This window comes from Diabrotica virgifera, chromosome 4 (assembly GCF_917563875.1).
Source record: "Diabrotica virgifera virgifera chromosome 4, PGI_DIABVI_V3a".
Taxonomy (NCBI): domain Eukaryota; kingdom Metazoa; phylum Arthropoda; class Insecta; order Coleoptera; family Chrysomelidae; genus Diabrotica; species Diabrotica virgifera.
Window position 1 is genome coordinate 163,811,926 of NC_065446.1, and position 20,263 is coordinate 163,832,188.

The window sequence follows — 20,263 nt, forward strand, 5'->3', positions numbered from 1 at the left end:
GAATGATCCGAGTATCCGAGCCATTCATCTAACTTTTTTCGACTAGCCGACCCCAGCTCATCCGTAGCTTGACGATTTACACGTAAAATTCAAGGAAATATAAGTAGATGAGCAACCAAACATACATTTCTGTCCGTAGGCAGATACGGCAGGTACGGCACATTTGAGTCTGCCGAAGTTTCATTTGGAAGCATCGGCAGAAATTGTAAAAAATAATGACGCCGTTTTACGTCGTTTAATTGATATTGTAATTTTTTAAGTTGTCAGAAATTATCATTTATTTATAGATTATATAATATTGTATAATCGTTATATCATATAATTATAGATAACTAATAAAATTGTTTAGGAATACGATTTGGAATTTTCTAATTTACTTTCTGAATATTTAGCGGCATGTCTAAAACCATGATACTATAAATAACATTTATTTATAGTATCATGTCTAAAACAGTACAGAATGAACTAATATAGGTAATCAATTAGTTACATTTTGAATATTGTTATTTGATCTAAGATTCAGAAAACCATTTTTGCTTTTCGCTAGAAGTAGATGAAACTTCTGATTATCATGTCATTCACAATTATTATCAATTGTTGTCCGATACGCGTTACGTGGTAATATTTATAAGAGGTTTTTAGGTTTTACAGACGTGAGTAGAAGCAATAAGGCAGAATATGTTTTTGGTGTTTAAAAGAACAGATTAAAAATTTTTGATATCAAAAATAAATTGGTAGGGCAAACTGTGACGGTGCTGCCGTGATGTCTGGTGAATCGAACGGTCTCCAGGCAAAAGTTAAAACTTTTGCACCACAAGCTTTATTTATTCACTCTCATGGGAATAGAATGAATTTAGTTTTGCAGGATACGTATAAAAATATTAAAGAATATCGTCTTTTCTTGCCAGTTTAGCTCGCCCAAACGGACTAATGTTTTAGAACAATTTGTTTCGAAAAAACAGTTTGTCAGACGCGATGAAATTTTAAACCTCCGTTAGTTTTCACTGTAGCAGATTTTCGTGAACAGCTTTTGGAAGTTTTTTAAATTTATTATCGAAGGCGACGATTTTGAAAGTTGTGACGTGATATCTCGATCCGTGAAGCAATCGGTTTGAGAACTTTCTTAATACTTTCTCTTTTAATATTCTTTTAAATATTTTTAAGAAAGTGTTTGCCCAAACCGATTTGATATTAATTGTTGTTCAAAATCAGTCAACTGACATTATTTATTCCAAAGATAGAATAAGAAAACTGGTGCAAAATCTCAGAGATTGTCGTAATGATAGTAGTTTCCCATATATATGCAGTGACGTTTTGGGTTCGCTTGATATTTCCAAACTAACCCAAAAAAGACACAGGCATGATACATATCTCGAAAAACGAGTATATTTTGAAATTTTGGATACCTACTATGTATTATGCAAATAGATACTCGTTTTTCGAATTTTGAAGATTTGCAAATTTTTGACCTCTTTGACGATTCAAAATTTAAAAGTTAACTACGCCAAAGAATTTTCAAGATATTTATTATTACAAATTACTTAAAAATTACGCTGATCCAAGTATTTTCAGAAAGTTGGATAAGTTACAAAATATGTGCAATTTTATATAGTAAGTACTGCAATTCATTACAACAAACTGATCATCAATTCTCTTATTACTACCAACTTCTGCTTTAAATGAACGGGATTTCTCTTGTCTCAAAAGAATCAAAACATATTGTTGAAACACCATGAAACAAGAGAGAATGTCAAGTAAACCAAACAAAAAAATCTCCTATGATGATTTAAGCCTTTTAATTAGATGGTATACCTATATGAGGAGACAAAAGACCTTGCCGACCCTGTCTCTAAGACCACGAGCCGCCACTGGTTATGATTTATCTTACATATCCTAGTTTACTTTATTTTTGTATTTGAAATTTTGGTGTTGTTTCCCGTAAAAACTTATTTTGAATTATTCATGAAAAGTTATATATTATAGTTGTACATTGTACCTATTGTAGGAGCTTAAATAAAAGTATATATTTTTAAGGTAGGTTAAAACGTTAAAATTTCATTATATATTAACGTAATAATAATGTTGATGAAATTTTAGAATGCCAGGTACAGCCTGTAGTGTGGCCAAATTTATTACCTATCATTTAAATTCCTACAATAAATTAAACAAGTAATTCTAATTCAGATAATCCTAGCTGACCTCTAAGGACGGTATGTATTCAATAGTTAATCCAGTATTGATGGAATTCCAGTATAAGGGACAAATTTTCAGTGTAGAATGGAGATTCAAGCCCTAGATTTCCGTAAATCTTGCATTAACTGTTGGATAAACGTGAACAACCGGTCTTGAATAATTTTAAGTACCAAACCACCCAAGTATCAACAGAATTTCATAATTAGGTATATAATCCACTAAACATCTTTATTTCACTATTTTCCATACATCAAAGACATAAATAAGAATACCGATTAATCATAGTACGAGTATGATTCAAATTACTGTACTCTCGTGACGTAATCGAGGGCTTAATGTTTATTGTTTAGTCGGAGTAGGCAACCGTAGTAAATGTCTAAGATCCGTGATTTAAAAGTGGTGTTTAAAATTTCTTCTCGAATGCTTGTTTAGCTCTCGATATTGTCTGGTGTATATGCAACATAGACTTTACTTTTGAAATAATCCACAACCAAAATTATAGGGGTTAAATCCGGAGAAAAAGGTGGCAATTCAATAAACTTCCTTTTCTACCTATCCATCAATTTGGAAATATTTCTTAAAGATAATTTGCGCATCATTTCAAAAATGACGTGGGGGACCGTCTCGGACGATCAAAAAAGGAAACAATCAATACAATTTAAGGTACATTCCATGTCAAATCACTCAGGCAAAAAATTTTGGATCTCCGATTTGTCTGAAAATTGGTATATAGCTTCTGCGGGACGTAAAAATAAGATATTTAAGGTCAAAAAATCATCTTCTTTTTTTTTTCAAAATGTTATTTTATGCGATTTTACAGTGATTTGGTGTTTATTTAAACAAATTTGCATTTTCTGTCGTAAAGTATCAATGAAAAACATAATATTTTAATAGAAAGGACTCAAAAATGTCATTATTAAATATGGCATTATAACAAGTTATTTTAAATCAAAACAAGTTTTTGATCAAATTTTATAGTGCAAAAAACGTTAAAATACCGTTTTTTGCATTTTCCTCCATTCCCAAAATACATCCTCATCGATTTGGCTGAAAATTTGCCCACGGATAGCCAAAAGATAGGACTTTAAGTGGTTAGAAGGATTTTAATTATATTACTATACCAAAAAAGTTACATGCAGTAATATCAGACTCAAAAGTATATATTAGTCCAGTCGGGATAGCATTTGACCTTGAATGTCGAGCTGCCCAAAATTTTATTTTTCTGATCTTTAGGGGAGTCAATAGTAGCCTAAATTTAAAATCACGAATGAATTCCTCCGTTACGTTAGCCGCCATCTTGATTTTAAAGGAGAACCTGTTTTGCTCAATATATCCGCCATTTTTAACTTTTCGACAAAAATGGTAGGAACTGAAATTGTTCCAAATAAACCGTATTTAAAATTATTACAATTTCTTTTTAACAATTTTTGTCGTGAGGTCGATATTTTCGAGTTAATTGTACTTACAGTAGACGCCTATATTTTTGACTATAATATTGCATGTAACTTTTTTGGTATTGTAATATAATTCAAATCCTTCTCACCACTTAAAGTCCTATGTTTTGTCTATCTGTGGGCAAATTTTCAGCCAAATCGATTATCATGGTATTTTGGGAATGGAGAAAAATGTAAAAAAACGGTATTTTAACGTTTTCTACACTATAAAATTTGATCAAAAGCTTGTTTTGAATCAAAGTAACTTGTTATAATGCCATATAATGACATTTTTGAGTCCCTTCTATTAAAATAGTATGTTTCCCATTGATACTTTACTGTAAAATCGCATAAAATAACATTTTGAGAAAAAAGAAGAAGAAGATTTTTTGATCTTAAATATCTTATTTTTACGTCCCGCAGAAGCTATATACCAATTTTCAGACAAATCAGAGGTCCAAAATTTTTTTTGCTCCAAAATTTAGTGATTTGAAATGGAATGGCCCTTAAATTTATAGGTTACTTTTGCTCAATTTCCCACCTCTGATAGTTTTATTTTTTTATCTCACAACTTTATATATTTTCCGTCTTTTACGTTATTTTGCCGGTTATTAGCGCGTTCATCACTGTATAAACATCTAATTTCAGCTGTTCTGTGCATGTATGTGTTGACAAACTACATTTCTTTCAAAGTGAATATAGTATTGGGACCGTGCAAGTTCGGCAAAGCGACCCCTATTTCTTCGCTCTGTACTTTTATTCGCACTTTTAATTATATTGGCCAATTATATTAGTCCTGGTTACTGGATAATTGTCAAGGCTACAGTCCAAAAAAATAGTAAGAAGAAAAAATAAGATTCAGGTTATGTTATGAAAACCTGAACAATTGTATGTAGTAAATAAAATTAGTTATTAAAATGCAGTACTGCAATCAAAATACAATTAATTAAATTTACCTTTATATAATAATTGCATATCATATCAATATTGTGGAGCAATATATAATTTTTCTGCTTCAATGACAGAAGGTATGAAATATACGTCAATTTGACAATTTCAATTGACAATATGAATTATTTAAGATAGTTGCAATATTTCTCCGCGACTCGCGCACGGTCGTTTCTCGTTTCCCTTCCAAGTACTTGCACACTGCGAATAGTAGACCGTACATTCGGATCGTTACAACGTAAAAAGTCATCTGCATTCAAAATGCCATCGAGAAAAAAAGTGGGCCCACTATCTGATTTTCAACAATCCCAGATCAAAAATTAACTTTTTGTGGCACTTGTGTATAACGTTCTTGAAACCAATGTGGATTTTACGGACAGCAAAAGCGCGTATTTTGTTAATTAACGGTAAGGTTTAATATGACCCGTATGCGCGCCAATGGAGAATATAAAATTCTTAATGGTATGTCAAAAAATGTGCAATAACTATCTTAAAACCTACCAAATTTCATTTGCATACCTCAATCGGTTTTAGAGCAGTAAATAAATCGTCAGTTTGTAAGAAAAAAATCAACATCCCGTATCTCGGAAACGAAGCATTTGCGGACGTATGTTTATAAAGCAAACGGTAATTATTTTTTCATGCAGAATTACCCCTTAACGTTTGTCGCACTTATTTAGAAACACCCTGTACTGTGAAGAACATGGCTAGTTGTTAAAGTACCTAACTTTTTTATTATCCAACATAAGCGAATGAATCAAAAAACAGAATGTCAAGAAAACCGGATAGTACGGGATCCGAATATAGGTCGATCTGTACCCATCTGCTTGCCGGATGAAACATTTTTTTTATTAAATTTCATACGTAGACAAATATTTCTAGCATGGGTTGCCTATCAAAATCGTGTCATAGCTATCCTTAAGGGGGCCGTAGGGGGTTGAAATCAATATTTCAAGCACATTTTTTTGAAAGTATGGTAGAATTATTTTATTTTTAAATTCAATAGGCATATATTCAGTACAATTCATAGATTATTCAAGAAAAAATTCAAGGAAAAATATTGAAAAAAAAGCCAACGGTGGCAAATTTTTAAAAGACACCTCAAGAAACAATGAATTTTGCGGTGGACATCAGAACTCATCGTTGGATCATGGTAAACAAAAAATTCAAAAAGATTTTATTAGCTTATGAGTTTCTCGAGCTAACGCTGTTGAGTTTTTTAGTTTTATCGAATTTTGACTGTTTGCTATCACTCAAAAGTGAAAACAACGAATTTTTTTTGTGAAAATCGGCGTATTTATTATTGTTAAACAAAAAATAAGCATAAAACAAAAAATATCTTGACAGTGTTACCTCAAAAAATGTCCAAAGAAAATATACATATACAAAATTCCAGGTTGGTCAAGTAGTTTTTGAGTTACAATGTCTATAGGCTTTGAAAAAAGCAGTTTTGAGAAAATCGCCTAAGTATTGTCAACTTTTATATGCAATTTTTTTTTGTCTGTGAAATCGTAAAATTATGCACACCGGAATATGTTTTTGAATCGAGGGGTAATTTACACAAGAAAATGAGAAGAGCTGTTGACCGTTTCTCACTAAGCTAAAGCGCACTGGCGCGAAGTTGCTTCAAAGCGAGTCGAAGGTAGGGAGGTATGGAGATAGTGTTGAATATCCCTATCTTCGACTCGCTTTGCAGCAGGTTCGCGTTAGCACGCTTGAACGTAATGAACAACGGTCAACAGCTGTTCTCATTTTCTTTTGTAAATTACACCGCGATTCAAAAAGATATTCCGGTGTGCATCATTTTACGATTTGACCAACAAAAAAAATTTAAAATAAAAGTTGACAATACGTAAACGCTTTTTCCTCAAAACTGCTCCTTTCAAAGGTTGTAGACATTGTAACTCAAACACTACTTGACCGACCCACCTGGAACTTTGTATATATTTTCTTTAGACATTCCTTGAGGTATCGCTGTCGAGATATTTTTTGTTTTATACTTATTTTTTGTTTAACAATAATAAGTATTTTCATTTTCGTTGTTTTGACTTCTGAGTGATATCAAAATGTCAAAAGTCGATAAAACTAAAAAAACTTAACAGCGTTACCTCGAAATACTCATAAGCTAATAAAATCTGTTTGAATTTTAGTTTACCATGATCCAATGATGAGTTCTGATGTTTACCGCAAAATTCATTCTATTTTGAGGTGTCTTCAAAAATTTGCCACCGTTGGCTTATTTTTTAATATTTTTTCTTGAATTCTTTCTTGAATAATCTCTGAATTATACTGAGTATGCCTCTTTAGTTTAAAAATAAAATAATTCTACGATACTTAAAAAAAATGTGCTTGAAATATTGATTTCAACCCTTACGCCCCCCCCCCTTAAGGATAGCTATGACAAGATTTTGATAGGCTAGAAATATTTGTCTATGTATGAAATTTAATAAAAAAAAATGTTTCATTCGACAAGCAGATGGGTACAGATCGACTTATATTCGGTTCTTAGAGTATGAAGCTATTGTTGGGTTTGCATTTCAGTATTTTATAAATGCTAGAATATTCCGCAGGGTGTTGCGAACTTTGAGAAAAAACACAATTTGATTGGTCCACCCGGTATACAATGAAAATTTACCTGGTTAGCAACAATATTATTACAGCGTTATTGTTAAAGAATAAGGCTAAAACATATTTAAAAAAATCACTTAAATCTGACAACAGGTTTAGGAAATTCGAGATATCAAAAATGACCAATTTTGTCGCCCGCCCATTTTCTCTAACGCACAGTGTATATTGCTCAATTGGTTTGTTTCTGTTTTATAGTTGTTAATAGTAGTTGTATTTTGACGGACTGGGACGTTTCGCCGTCGAGCCACTTCGCCGTCGGCCGTTTCGCCGTCGCCATCCCGACATTGGTTAAGTTTACAAGAACGTGATAACATACTAACTTTTTTTATACTAAATGTCGCAAGAACGTGATAACATACTAACTTTTTTTTATACTAAATGTCAGTGTAAATAAAATGCTGATGTTGCTAGTAAAACCAAGTTATATTTTCGTATTCAACTATACATTGTTTTCGTCTGAAAAATAAAATCTTTACAGTATTAAAAATATTTAAAAAGTTACATTTCATAATTATGGGCAAGTCCTCTATAGACAAGGCCAAAACGGCGGGTTCGAAGGGAAAAATATTCCCATGAGATTTTTTGCATAATCACATTCGTGAGATATCCCAGAATAAGGTTCAAGAAGTCGCCCAAGTGAAAAGTCGGCCAATTTTTTTTAACAATTTTTTTTAATCAAATTGCAAGAATCAATGTTTTTGGCCCGAACAATTGTTTCTTTAATTCTTTGGACCATTCTGGACAAAAAAGGTCTCTTATAATTTTTCTCTAAAGTTGATCGTTTTCGACTTATAAGCAATTTAAAATTGAAAAAAACGAAAAATGGCGATTTTCAAGGCTTAATAACTCAGTTAAGAGGATCGGTACGTATTTTCGGCTGCAATGCTATTCAAATGGGGATTCATTTTTTTCAAATCCTGAGAAAACTAATAAGTATTTTTGAAAAATTTAAACGCAGAATGAAAGATTACGTTATTAGCGAGGGCCGAAAGTCCCTGAGAACTTCTATAATGTTTATTTTAATAAGTTACAGGGGTGAAAAAACTAAGAGAAAATTTAGTGTGATTTTTAATTTCAAATATCTCATTCAAAATAAACTTTTTATTTATTCTAAGGGACTTTCGGCCCTCGGTAATAATTTAGTCTTTCATTCTGCGTTTAAATTTTTCAAAAATATTTATTGGTTTTTTCAGGATTTGAAAAAAATGAACACAATGCCGTGGTAATATTTTCCAAATCTGTCTTTGTCTTACAACGCACTCAACCGAATATAATATTGTCAGCATATATTGTCAGTCAGACACTGACAATCAGTGACAATTTTAAATATTTGACATTGCATCGGGAATATTTTGAGAAATTGATTAAATATTATTGATATATAGTGTATTTGATAAATAATTGATTTAAGACGTGAACTTCATTGTCAAAAAAACGTCAAGCTGACAGTGCCCATTAAAATCTGCTCTTAATAAAATTAACTATTTAGCGAGTTAATTAATAGAAAAAAGGACACTTGGTGTGATTTAAAACCTGATATTGATTGAGTGCGATAAACAGTGCTATAAGCGACCCCCAATGGGGGAAGCTTTTTCCCCAGGGACACCATTAGGTGAAAACTTTTCAGGTGCTAGTGAGAATAGTGAAATGGATATTATTGAATCAAGTTTAATAGAAAATTTGGATGATTCTACTGCTAAAATTACAACTAAAACCAGAGATGTTATTAAAGTGCCGACACAACAAATTCCACCTCCGCAAAAAGTTGTAGAGAAAAAATTGTTCAACGTTGCATCAGATAAGTACAATTTTGATAATGTTTATGTATATATAGAAAAATCAAACAATCAGGATATTGGCCGTTTACATCCACTTACTGTTGCGGACATTTTGCATAAAAAATTGAACATTCCTAATATTATTGAAATAAAAGCCATTGGAAAAAACAGAATTAAAGTTTTGTTAAGATCAATCGTAGATGCAAATAATTTAGTTAAAAATATAAAATTAAAAGACCAAAACTTAGTAGCATATGTCCCTAACCATTTACTAGAAATAAGAGGCCTAATAAGAGATATTGATACTCAATACGATGAAAAGTATTTGTTAGATAATAGTAAATCTCCCTCCCCCATAATAGCCTTTAAAAGAACTTACAGAAAAGTTGACACCGATGGAAAAACTAACTATGTACCCAAAAGGACAATGATAGTCACCTTCGAAGGAAATATTCTTCCTAGCTACATTTCAATAAATAGTGTATTTTTTCCTGTTGAAACCTACATTGGCAAAGTAACACAGTGTTACAATTGCTTAAGATTTGGACATATTTCCAAGCAGTGTCGCAGTCCACAAGCACATTGCATAAAATGTGGAAAAATCAAAAATGAAGATCATACATGTCAAGATAATGATGTTCAATGCATACATTGTGATAGTAAAGATCATGTTTCCATATCCAAGAAGTGTCCAAAATACGAACATCAAAAGAAGATAAAGAACGTGATGATTGAGCAAAAAATTTCCTTTATCGAGGCAAAAAATTACTGTGAATCGTCCTTCTCGGGATTGTTTATTCAGAATAGATATTCCACACTAGACAATATCGAAGACAGTTTTCCTCCCCTCCCAACATCTTCAAAAAAATCATCCCCTTCTACTACCACACATAAAAATCAAAACATTTCAAATAATACATCCCAATCCCAACCCTCCTCAAGCCACTATAATATAGCTAAAAAACGAAAAATATCACCAAACCAAACACAAAACAATTCACCCATGTTCCCTTTTAATTTTGGGCCCTCCAAACCCCTTCCTGCTAATTTAAAACCCCCAATTTGTCAAAACAAATCAGATCAACGAGTATTGGAAACTCTCATTTCCAATTATATTTTTAATTTGATTACAAATATTCAAACTGTAGATGATATAAAAACTATGAGTCAAGATAGTATTTACCATGGTATAAAAACGATTTTAGAGGATATCACTCATAAATAACATGTTCCCAGAACTTAAATCATTAAAAATTTTGCAATGGAACGGTAGATCCGTTGTTTCGAATAAAAATAGTTTAATTCATTTTTTAATAACTGAAAATATTGATATTGTATTATTAAGTGAAACCTGGTTCAAACCAAATCAAAATTATACATTTAAAGGTTATAATGTAATTCGCCAAGATAGATGTGACGGGTATGCAGGTGTTGCAATTTTAATTAAAACAACTATACCATTTCGTGAAATAAATATTAGAAACAATTTTAATGAGGGAATTTTAGTTTGCGGTGCTATCGTTAAATGTAACACAATAGAATTAAGTTTTTTATCTATATATAGACCTCCAAATATTAGTACATTCAAAAACGATTGGATAAATATCTTCTCACAAATCAAATCACCTTTTTTAATTGGCGGAGATATGAATGCTCATCACTCACTATGGGGCTCACTGCGTAATGATCCAGTTGGTAACCAAATTGTTAGCAGTATCGAAGACCTAGATCTTGTAATTTTGAATAATGGAGAACCTACTTATCTTCCTAGATATGGTACTCAAAAATCTATGATTGACATTTCACTCTGCACAGCTAATATAGCCAGTAAATTTACTTGGTCAGTTTTATCTGACACCTTAGGCTCGAATCATTTTGCTATATCTATGAATTTTTCAATAACCAACACCTCACAAGAAATAATTTATCCAAAAAGCAAATGGAATATCAAGAAAGCCAATTGGTCCCTGTATACATCCTTAATTGAAAACATGTTTTCCAACTACAATAGCTCTTTCAATACTTATCAAAATTATAGTTTTCTATTAGATTGCATTAATGATGCTGCAATTAGATCTATTCCTCAATACAAAATTTTTAAATCTAAAAATCGATCGCCTCCACCATGGTGGGACCCAGAATGCGATCTGATAATCAATGACAGAAAAGAAGCATTAGCATTGTATAAACGTTCACCAAGCCTTGATAATTATCTAAATTGTCAGAAAGTTACTGCTCATACTAAAAAGCAGTTGAAACAAAAAGCCAAAGCTAGTTGGATTAAATGGTGTTCTAATTTAAGCAAAAATACCTCCTCTAAGGAGATATGGTCACAGGCCAACAAAATGAATCGAAAAGCATCTATTAGTATAAAACCCTTCAATGATAATCTATTAGACGACTTTTTTAATAAAGTATGTCCTCCTTTTGCTCAAAATTCACCTACACGATCTACACAAAGTCATCATTCAAATAATCACTTCCTGTTAAAACCATTTACTGAAACTGAATTAGATTTTGCCCTTAAAAACCGCATAAATACTTCTCCTGGTATCGATCATATAAAATACCCCATGTTAACCAACCTACCAGATGTTGCTAAAAAACTTCTTTTAAATGTCTTCAATGATATCATCCAAAAAAATATAGTTATCGATTCTTTCAAAGACATCTTAGTTGTTCCTATCCTTAAACCCGGAAAAGACCCAAACATCGTAAGTTCATATAGACCAATATCCTTACTGTCTTGTATTTTTAAAACTTTAGAAAGGCTTATAAAATTTAGATTAGATTGGTGGTTACAAAAAGAGAATTTACTTCCAGTAAACCAGTTTGGTTACAAAAGAGGTTTTGGAACTCTAGACGCTTTAACCTTAAAACATAAAATGGTAAATTTTTTTCATATGCCAATTGCTTTCGTTAACACAATAATCGGTTTCTATACAGATAGGGTAATTTACATCAGAGATCATAATAATAAACTAATAGGACCTCGACATAATTATTACGGTATACCACAAGGCTCAGTATTATCACCAATTTTATTTAATCTGTATACCTCTGACATACATAAGATGCAAATAAACAACATCCCATTCAAAATCATACAATATGCAGACGATTTTTGTGTCTATATGGAAAGCAAGAAATATGAAAACGGTATGCAAAACCTAAGTACAGTTTGTAGTTCCCTCTTTCCATGGTTCTTAGAGAACGGCTTAAATTTATCAATTAAAAAATCAGCAGTATCTGTCTTTACAAGACACAATCTTCCTATAAACCAAGATGTATTACTTAGTGATCAATCTTTTACATTTAAAAATAATGTCAAATATCTGGGACTCATTCTGGACAAAAAACTAACTTGGAAACCACACATACAATATATGCTGGATAGATGTAGCAAAGGTATTAATTTCCTTAGAATGACAACTAGAGTGTGGTGGGGCTGCGATGTTGAAACATCTTTATTGTTTTATAGAGCTTATATACGATCCATTATAGATTATGGTGCTACCCTCTACGGTTCTGCTTCCAAAAACCTTTTAAGAAAAATTGACGTTTTCCAAAACTCTGCCTTGAGAATCTGTTTAGGTGCTATGAGATCTACTCCTATACAACCAATACATGTTGAAGCTTCTGAGCCTCCTTTACAGATTAGAAGAAATTTACTAAGCGAAAAATGGGTACTTAAAGCACACACTACAAATTTCGAATTATTTTCCAGTATATGTCATCTTAACGAATCAGATCTTACTCACAAGTATTGGATTAAAAAACCATCTCCGCCTTTATGTACTGCATTACAGAACAATCCTATTTTTTCAAAGGAATTAAACACAGTAGACAAAAACTTAGACTACTTTGCTCTCTTCCATAAAACTGATGTAATAATACCCACATACAACGAAAACAACATAATCAGCAACAATATCCTGAAATCTATTTTGAACTGCTACAGTGATGCAACAGTTATATACACAGATGCATCTAAATCAGGAGAAGGGTCTGGCTGTGCGTATTTTTTACCCTCAGGAGGTTTTGAATTCAAGTACAAACTTCCCAATGAGTTTTCAATTTTCTCTGCGGAATCATTGGCCATACTCGAAGCGTTGAAATATATTAAAAACTCTTATACTAAAAAAACGTTAATTCTTTCAGACTGTCTATCAGTTTTACAGAATATCAAAAATACTTTTTTGCCCAAAACATTTAGTAATCCTTACATATTTTTAATAAAGGATATGTTAAAGCAGTTAGAAGACTCTGGCTTCAATATAAAATTTATTTGGGTTAAGGCACATATTGGACTCAAAGATAATGAGTATGTAGACTACTTAGCCAAATCCAGTATAACATCAGGCACTTTATTGTCATATTCTTTATGTGTATCAGATGTTATTACTATTTTTAAAAGAAACCAACTATCGATATGGAAAGATCAATGGAATCTTTACTGCTTAACAAACCCCACAAGATACACCACTTTACAACCAGTGATTCCACAAAGTACATGGTTTAAGAGTTTTAAAGCTCCACGTAAATATATAACAACTATAAATCGATTACGTTTTGGGCATGCTTGCTATCCAAGTCATTTATATAAAATAAATGTGATTGAAGACAATAATTGCAAACATTGCGGAAAGCAGGGTGATCTTGATCATATCTTTTTTGAATGTACTAAGTTTCAACAGCATTCAAACTCTCTCTATAAAAATTTAATTAAACTTGATATGCATGCACCATTCAATATACAGTCTTTGCTGGCTACAGGCTCACAACAAATATACAATATCATTATAGATTTCTTGTCAGATACACGCACGGTCCTATAAGATTTGTACGCGGGCATGAGATTTTTTATGATTTAAGTTCAGATTTGCATCTTCTTTTTTTGTCATAAATATTTTATCACTTTATCAGAGTTCCATTATTGTTTTTATTGTATTATTATTGTATTGTATTATTTATTGTGTTACTATATTGTTTCTGTTTAATTTTGTATTAGGATTAGGATTGTATTTTGTTTATTGCAACTGGCTGTATGACTAATCTCTATGCCATTAAATAAAAAAAAAAAGACGTGAACTTAATAAAAAGTTATTTATTGTGTATTATTTGTGGAAGATCCAAGCAGAGAATACATCAGATATATCCTGTGATCCAAGTATTTTGTTGTTAGAGATGTTCAAAATTGTAAGCGTTCCAAAATAACAACATATTATTAAAAAATCACTTTAACACTTTTCCTCTTTTCTCGATTGATTATTAGTTTTTGTTGTACAAATAAATTATTACAATCACTGAAAACATAGTTAGTGAAAAAATTATCACATTTATTAACTGAATTAATAATTTGCAATTATAAAAATAACAGTTATCCAAGAACATTCAAAAGCCATCTCTTTAAATTAATTATGACATTTTCAAGTAGAATGACATTCTAGTAATGTTTACATATCCACACCAGTGTGAATTTTACTACACGTAATTTGCCGTGTAAAGACAGAAAAAGTAGGGATACACGTAAGATATTTGCGAATTATGTACCCATAGCCTTAAAAGTTATTATTATGAAAGTCAATATATAACTAAATCAAAGTTTGAAGCCCCCCCTACAAGATCCTGAAGAAATTTTTGTCATTATTTTATTACTAAGCTGTTATTTTTAAGTAATAATAATAAGCGCCATGCACGTGTGCGGGGCTGTAAATACTGAGTGCGAGAGAGAAGCTATTCCAGCAGTCCAATAGACCGTGATAGTCGTGACGTCAAAACGTCAAAAAAAGTTTTCCAAACACGTTGTGTCTAGGTACACGCTAAAATGTACGCAAATAAAAAAGTTAAACTTCATCAAGCTAGTGACTATTTAGCGTGGGCAGTGACTGTATATTTTGATACACGCTATTTTGATATGTTTAGTGTTTGTTTGATAGAAAAATATGTGTTATGACGTTTAATTCTACCGATTCTACCTAACTTTTTTTATTTGCGTACACGTTAGCGTATACCTTAGACACGACGTGTTTGGAAAAATTTTGACGTTTTGACGTCACACTATCACGGTCCATTGTGCATCTTACTCGCACTCACATTTACAGCAGCGTCAATACGATACAACCACTCATTGTTATTAATTAAAAATAACAGCTTTGACACAGATTTCTTCAGGATCATGTAACGGCGACTTTAAACTTTGATTTAGTCACTTTCTGACTTTCAAAATAATAATTTTTGACCGAGTTATTAAGCCTTAAAAATGGCCATTTTCGCGTTTTTCAAATTTTAACTTGCTTATAACTCGAAAAAGATCAACTTTAGAGAAAAATTATAAGAGACCTTTTTTGTCCAGACTGGTCCAAAAAACCTAAAAAAATTAGTCCGGGCCAAAACATTGATTTTTGCAATTTGATTAAAAAAAATTGTTAAAAAAAAATTGGCCCACTTTTCTCGTGGGCGACTTCTTGAACCTTATTCTGGGATGTCTCACGAATGTGATTATGCAAAAATATCTCATGGGAATATTTTTCCCAACGAACCCGCCGTTTCCGCCTTGTCTACTAAGATATTCTAAAATATCTCCATCGGCATTGAAGTTTCGGACTAATCTTAAAATTCGCTCATCCGCGTCCCTATATTTTTTCTTTTTCAAGGGTGGCACATTCCCAACAACTAATTGTTCATAGTGAACGTCCCTACCCTTCTGCACCTTACGGAGGCTGTCGATAAATTTCCACATTGTAGGGTGGTCGACTCCTAATTCTGTTTGAAGCCTTCTGTGTGCTGCCTCCGCGTAATTGTTGGTTCGATCCTGCCTATTCATCGTCCTTTGATAGAGATTCCACATCTCCTGGGGAAATAATGGAGGGCGTCTACCATCTCCTCGTCTATAAATAATTAATAAAATGATATACAGATTTTGGAATTTCTGAAGAAGTACACTTTATAGTTACCTGTTGATACGTCCTGCGTAATTGTCTTCGAACCAATCCAACAGTGGTTGAAGCGCAGCAGGTAAAACGTTTCGACAGCAGGTAAAACGTTATGACGAACTGGAACGAATGCCAAGGATGTCACCATTTTACAATTTAAGGCAAATTGGGCGTCGTTATTGTATTCTGTAAGATGGCCTAACTGTGCCACATGCTTCTTCATGTTTTGTGCTAAGTGGAAGAAGCATCCGTTGATATTTACTCCTGGGAAGCAATCTTCCATGGCTGCGAATGCTGCCTGCTCAAAGTCGCAATGGATCACAGTAGGGCTCAGATTTGGCTTCAAATTCTTTATTAGCCTATTATTCTTTAACCTATTATTTCTAGGAAATTAAGAACAATAAACAAGAGTATAATTAGAATACATCATTAAATAGATAAATATGATATTATCAGATTCCCGGAAATAAACAATATTGAGAAAAGGGATTTCAATTTCAATTGTTTGTACTGTATCAGAAATAAAAAACTTCATTATGCAAAAGTGATAGTATACAGGGTGTCCCGAAAAGATTGGTCATAAATTATACCACAGATTCTGGGGTCAAAAATAGGTTGATTGAACCTCACTTACCTTTATACAATAGTGCACACAAAAAGAGTTACAGCCCTTTGAAGTTACAAAATGAAAATCGATTTTTTTTCGTATATCGAAAACTCATAGAGGTTTTTTATTGATAATGGACATGAGAAATTTTTATCGCAGCAACATCTTAAAAAAAAATATAGTGAAATTTGTGCACCCCATAAAAATTTTATGGAGGTTTTGTTCCCTTAAACCCCCCAAACTTTTAGGTACGTTCCAACTAAATTATTATTGTGGCACCATTAGTTAAACACAATATTTTTAAAACTTTTTTGCCTCTTAGTACTTTTTTGATAAGCCAGTGTTTATCGAGATATTTTGAATATTTGTCGAATCCACCACATATTTGTATATGGTTAAATATGATTATGGACACATGTTAATAATCTGAAAATTTATTTATAACTTAAATTTTTTGGTATATTTTGAAAAAGAAGCCACATCTCGATAAAAGTTGACTTATCAAAAAAAGAGTAAGAGGCAAAAAAGTTTTAAAGACACTGTGTGTAACTAATGGTACCACAATAATAGTTTAATTGGAACGTACACAAACATTTGGGGGGTTTAAAGGAACAAAAACCCCCATAAATTTTTTATGTAAATATAGTAAAAAAGAAGCCGCATCTCGATAAAAACTGGCTTATCGAAAAAATACTAAGAGGCAAAAAAGTTTTAAAAACGTTGTGTTCAACTAATAAATGAATTGGAACGTACACAAAAGTTTGGGGGGGTTTAAGGGAACAAAATCCCCATAAATTTTTTACGGGGTGGACAAATTTCACTATAATTTTGTTTTAAGGTGGTCCTGCCATAAGAATGATACATGTCCGTTTTCAATAAAAACTCTCTGAGGGTTTTTGATATATTGAAAAAAATCGATTTTCATTTTGTAACTTCAAAGAGCTCTAACTTTTTTTATGAGCACATTTGTACTAAGGTAAGTTAGGTTTAACCGAACTATTTTTGACCCCAGAATGTGTGGTATAATTTATGACCATTCTTTTCGGGACACCCTGTATAATCGTTCGAAAACCATTCAAAACTTATATACAAGTAATGATCATCCCGAAATTATAAGTACGAATGCTAACAACGAAATGGCGACGGCGAAATGGCTCGACGGCGAAATGTCCTAGACCCGTATTTTGATGGATATTATACATTTTTTCTAGTAAAAGCCTGAATTTATACTTATTTTCGTTTGCCAACATTTTGATGTTATCGTATTCAAATTCGAAATAGTATCAGCTGTCGAAAGTGGAATGTCATTTCTTCTTTGTAAAGCAATCACTTTTGTGTTATGTTACCCGCTGTTTTTGCGACTGTCCTGTTTGGCCAATATTCACGAACTCAATCGACTATAGGTGGCAGTGCAGTTGCATGAAAATGGCCGATGTAATTGGGATAACGTGTTTTGATATAATTAATATTTTTATTGATGTAATTAATTATTATAAATAAATCATTCATTAAATGAACACACCCGACAAGCATTCAATCGACGTTGATGCTTAGGTTAACGGATGATTTGTTTAAATTTTCATCCCAATTCCTCTAGTTCTAAATAAGCGGCAGCACTCTCGCTTGAGTTCGCGAATAGCAATCATCACATTTACCGACTATCACAAACTACCAAATTATTAGGTGTGGTCGATACTTTTTTTACACTGTTACAGTCGCCATTTTAAAATCTGTGAAATATTCACAGAAAAATCTAGAAACATATTGATTGGTATATAAAAATGGAAAACTCAAACGACTTTTTACACAAAAGCTCTGAAAACTACTAAATTATTAGAAGCAATTCATACTTTTTTTTACCTTGTCGTCATTTTGAAATTTTGCCACAGAATCGTATAAAATTCTAGGAATGTGCTAACTGATAGATCTTTTAAATCAGGTATTACTTGCGTAGGATCCTATTTAAAATAATTTTACAAAATGGAGCCTGTCGGCGGTCGGCCATTTTAATGATTATGTCGCCAAGACATAAAAAAACAGTCTTATTTGAGGTATCCAAAAATTTATTCAATGTAAGTTTTATGGTTCATAAAAGAGTTAATTGGAGGCGAGTGGGCGGGCTTTTAAATGTGTACTGTACATTAGGTATGTTGGAAAATATAGTAAAAAATAAAATATATTTTAGGGGTTGAAACGACACATCACGGTGAACCACGAAAAACGCGATGAAGCAGAAAGTGATGATCCATTAACTTTGAAGTTGTGCCCATGTTGTGGAGAGCCGTACGATACGGCACATCAGGTGAGGTGTTTTGTGTTATTTGTTGTCTGGTTTTGTGTTAGCATTTTATTATTGTTCTGTTGGTAATAACTAAATTTGCGAAATAGTAAAAACGAAATATGCCTAACGCGACCTGGGTGCTAAGTGGATTTTGGTGCTGACTGGATTTTTCACTGCATTTACATTGTAGTGTTTTGATCGATATGCCCCTGGAATTGCCTTATACATAATATGAATATAAACTGACGTTATCAAAACACTTTTATCTACGTACTCAATAAAAGACAACTCGTCTCAGTCAAAATCAAACAAATACGAATGTTGTGCATATCTGCATATTTGACGCCTGAAGCCGCCATGCGCACCTGACAGTAGTAATGGTATGACGTCTTTAACACGTGTTAAATAACTACAATCCCGAGGAGTCACAGTATCATGCCCAGTACAGAGCATGGTACAGAGTGCAGTACAGTAATTCTGAGGGGATTATAGCCTTAGAACTCGTGGGAACAAACGTGAACAGCTAGACAGAAGGAAATGAGTGATCCTTCTGAGTTTATGTGGAACTAAAAACACATAACGATCATACAATCGACTCAAGTCGCGGACTCTGTCTCAGTCCCAAAGATTGAGCAAAAAAGAGTCCCGAGTAGAGCATACTCTGAGCCAACTGTGAGCAAACGCCAACTGGAACTCAAAGAATCAAAATATCCTGAAATTGAAAAAAAAAACTTAAAAAACCTGCAACAAAGATTCAAAAGAGAGTTGTTGTTAAAAATCCTAGGAATACTCAGGTCAGAATCTAGCAGATTAAATCATATAGCAACATCAGAAAAGCATTCGAGATTACGGTTGCCTTGAACTAGTTTAGGACTCGAATCTAAAGGTCAACAAAATGAACAAGTCATAGATGAGGGTCCTATCCCTATCGGAAGTCAGAATCACCTTCTACAGTTTAATAAAAACAACGTTTAGCTCAGGGATTCGGTGGGTGAACTGTGCTAACGAGTATACGAAAAAGCAATTGAGAAAGCCATTATCAGACCCGTCTGAGGGAAACAAAATCAAGTTAGAATAGAATAGAAATATGCTTTATTGTCACTGAAAATTTTTACAATTTTATGGACAAAGCTTACATGCAGTCAAAAGAAAAATAATATCAATAACAAATTAATAACAACTACAATTTACTAAAATTAGATAAATCGTCAATATACAGTATAAAAGTATAAAAGCAAAGACAAAAACAATTTATTGCAAAGTTTATATAAATTGCAAATTGAACATACTTGCAACAAATAAAATACAACATTAGGAACTGACAAGTTTAAGCTACTGCGTATGAAACCCAATTTTCTTAGTTATTCAGTAAGAAATTCTTCTATTGAATAATATGGTCTTTTAGATAGATAGGCTTTTGTCATTTTACGGAACTTTGGGAAAGATGTTGCAGATTTAAG

General features: G+C 32.4%; 1 protein-coding gene across 1 annotated transcript in view; it reads left to right on the forward strand.

Moving 5' to 3' along the window:
* LOC114335320 (zinc finger protein 260) overlaps positions 1-20,263 on the forward strand; it is a 115,790-nt gene that overhangs the window by 64,079 nt on the left and 31,448 nt on the right. Inside the window, exon 4 of the mRNA XM_028285541.2 lies at positions 18,708-18,824. Within this exon, the coding sequence (XP_028141342.1) occupies positions 18,708-18,824 (117 nt within the window). The remainder of the gene's footprint in view (positions 1-18,707; positions 18,825-20,263) is intronic.